The sequence below is a fragment of the Salvelinus namaycush genome, chromosome 39 (assembly GCF_016432855.1).
Source record: "Salvelinus namaycush isolate Seneca chromosome 39, SaNama_1.0, whole genome shotgun sequence".
NCBI classification, from domain to species: domain Eukaryota; kingdom Metazoa; phylum Chordata; class Actinopteri; order Salmoniformes; family Salmonidae; genus Salvelinus; species Salvelinus namaycush.
Genome location: NC_052345.1, coordinates 9,575,723 through 9,578,222, shown reverse-complemented (window position 1 = coordinate 9,578,222; position 2,500 = coordinate 9,575,723). Strand labels below are relative to the sequence as shown.

The 2,500-nt window shown below is 43.0% G+C and overlaps 1 protein-coding gene across 1 annotated transcript in view; it reads left to right on the top strand.

Annotated features, from left to right (window-relative positions):
* LOC120032673 (sodium/potassium/calcium exchanger 3-like) overlaps positions 1-2,500 on the top strand; it is a 70,737-nt gene that overhangs the window by 62,105 nt on the left and 6,132 nt on the right. Inside the window, exon 8 of the mRNA XM_038978870.1 lies at positions 969-1,043. Coding sequence (XP_038834798.1) covers positions 969-1,043 — 75 coding nt within the window. The remainder of the gene's footprint in view (positions 1-968; positions 1,044-2,500) is intronic.

The following is a 2,500-nucleotide window of genomic DNA, read 5'->3' as shown; positions in this document are numbered from 1 at the left end:
CCGTACATTTTGAAGATGAACTGACCACAGTTACAGTATCACATCTGTACAGCCATAGCCTGCCTTACTGGTCTACTGTAACATGTAGTCTCCCTGTCCAGATCCCTGTACCATGCCGTGCCAAGCCTGAAATCATCTGACATAACATTTACATGATAGGGTGCAGCCATAGGGATTTGATCTGAGATTGTCCATTATGTAAGGAAGTAAAGGCCTACTGCCAGGAAACAGTGTATCACTGTAAAGTCATCTTAATACTGCCAGGAAACAGTGTATCACTGTAAAGTCATCTTAATACTGCCAGGAAACAGTCTATTACTGTCAAGTCATCTTAATACTCCTCACTATTGTTTATCTAGTAGAGATCCGTTTCTACCATCTTGCTAACTTGTATGGTCTATTGTGGCTATAGAGCGCAAACAGATCTGAGACCAGACTTTGGCTACGTGTTTCTCATAGGAAGACATTATGAGCTTTACATTTTGGATAGCCTGATCCCAGATCTGTTGGTGCTGTCTAGCATGACATGATGATAGGAGTTTGCTCTACAGCACAAACAGGACCAGGCTAGGGCTTGACTGTGTTTCTCTAAGGAAGATATGTCTTTCGCTGTAGTAGTGTGTGTGGGTTGATTTGCATGCTAAATACAGACTCTATAACGCATTAGTCACTGTGTGGTAGGCATATCATTATGTAAAATCAATGGATACACCGCCACCTTTTTGGAGTAGGTGAGCACTGCCTGCTTGTCCTTTGTACTTAGTGGGATCTATTCAGGTCAACTCAAGAGCTCTTCCTGTGTCTCGGTATGTTTATGAGGGAGCTGGAGCTATAATCGTTATTGTTGCGCCGAACCGCCGGGAATATGAAGCGCTGTCATGAGGGTATGCTTGACTGCGGTTCATCAGTGTGATAATGCTGTGTCTTTTGTTTGTGCCATGGTTTGTCTTCTCTCCATCTGTCTCTAGGCTGTGAAGCTCTCCCATTGGACACTACTCAGAGACTCCGCCTACTACACGCTCTCTATCGCAGCCCTCATTGCAGTAAGTGGCCAACTACACGCACATGCACGGATACACACACAAGCAGCGTGCCAACACCTGAGTTCTCCCTGACTCTGAGAGAGAGAGAGAGAGAGAGAGAACATCAGCTGGACCAGTCTGTCTGAGAACCCTGCTCTGATGTGCAGACAGACTCATCACTCCTCCCAATTAAACACACTGGGTCTGACTGATGTAGATAAAGGACATCTGAACTGACCCTCCATACATGGTATTATTGCAATGTAGGTTGACGTTTATTGTCATGAATTTTGCCCTGGAGGCAGAACTGAGCGATGTCCGCTATGGACAGACGGACATTTACTGGGGGGGGGTAGTGATTTTTTTGTTGTTGTTGCTTTTGGGAGGGTAGTGAGTTTTTTCCCTGGTTTTACATTCCCTCTTCTGCTCGTATTTTCCCTATAAACAATGGCTTGACTGACTTTAACCGAATAAAGTTAAAAAACATTTGTTTGGTGTGGCTATTATTAAGCGTTAGCTACTGCCGGCCTATGATATGAAGGCAGTGCGCCACGGCACTGCGACTGACTTGAGCTGAGGAAGTCTGTTTCAGGCCTACCAGAGTTACTCCTCTAATCTAATGCTTATCTTTATACAAAATAATCTGATCTAAAATGTACGAATTAGCCTCCTTCTGTACGCCTATATCTGAATAGCAGACGCAGTAGCCATCTGACATGAAGAAATGTTACGGCATATCTCTATCTCTCTGGGGCCTCAGCTTCTCTTCCTTTATAAAGGCTATATATATACAGTAGGAAGTTTACATACACTTAGGTTGGAGTCATTAAAACTCGTTTTTCAACCACTCCACACATTTCTTGTTAACATACTATAGATTTGGCAAGTCGGTTACCTTGTGCATGACACAAGTCATTTTTCCAACAATTGTTTACAGACAGATTATTTCTAATTGACATAATTTGAGTCAATTGGAGGTGTATCTGTGGATGTATTTCAATGCCTACCTTCAAACTCAGTGTCTCTTTGCTGGACATCATGGGAAAATCAAAAGAAATCAGCAAAGATCTCAGAAAATAAATTGTAGACCTCCACAAGTCTGATTCATCCTTGGGAGCAATTTCCAAATGCCTGAAGGTACCACGTTCATCTGTACAAACAATAGTACACAAGTATAAACACCATGGGACCACACAGCTGTCATACCGCTCAGGAAGGAGACACGTTCTGTCTCTTAGAGATGAACGTACTTTGGTGTGAAAAGTGAAAATCAATCCCAGAGCAACAGCAAATGACCTTGTGAAGATGCTGGTGGAAATAGGTACAAATGTATCTATATCCACAGTAAAACGAGTCCTATATCGACATAACCTGAAAGGATGCTCAGCAAGGAAGAAGCCACTGCTCCAAAACCGCCATAAAAAAGCCAGACTACAGTTTGCAACTGCACATGGGGACAAAGATCGTACTTTTTGGAG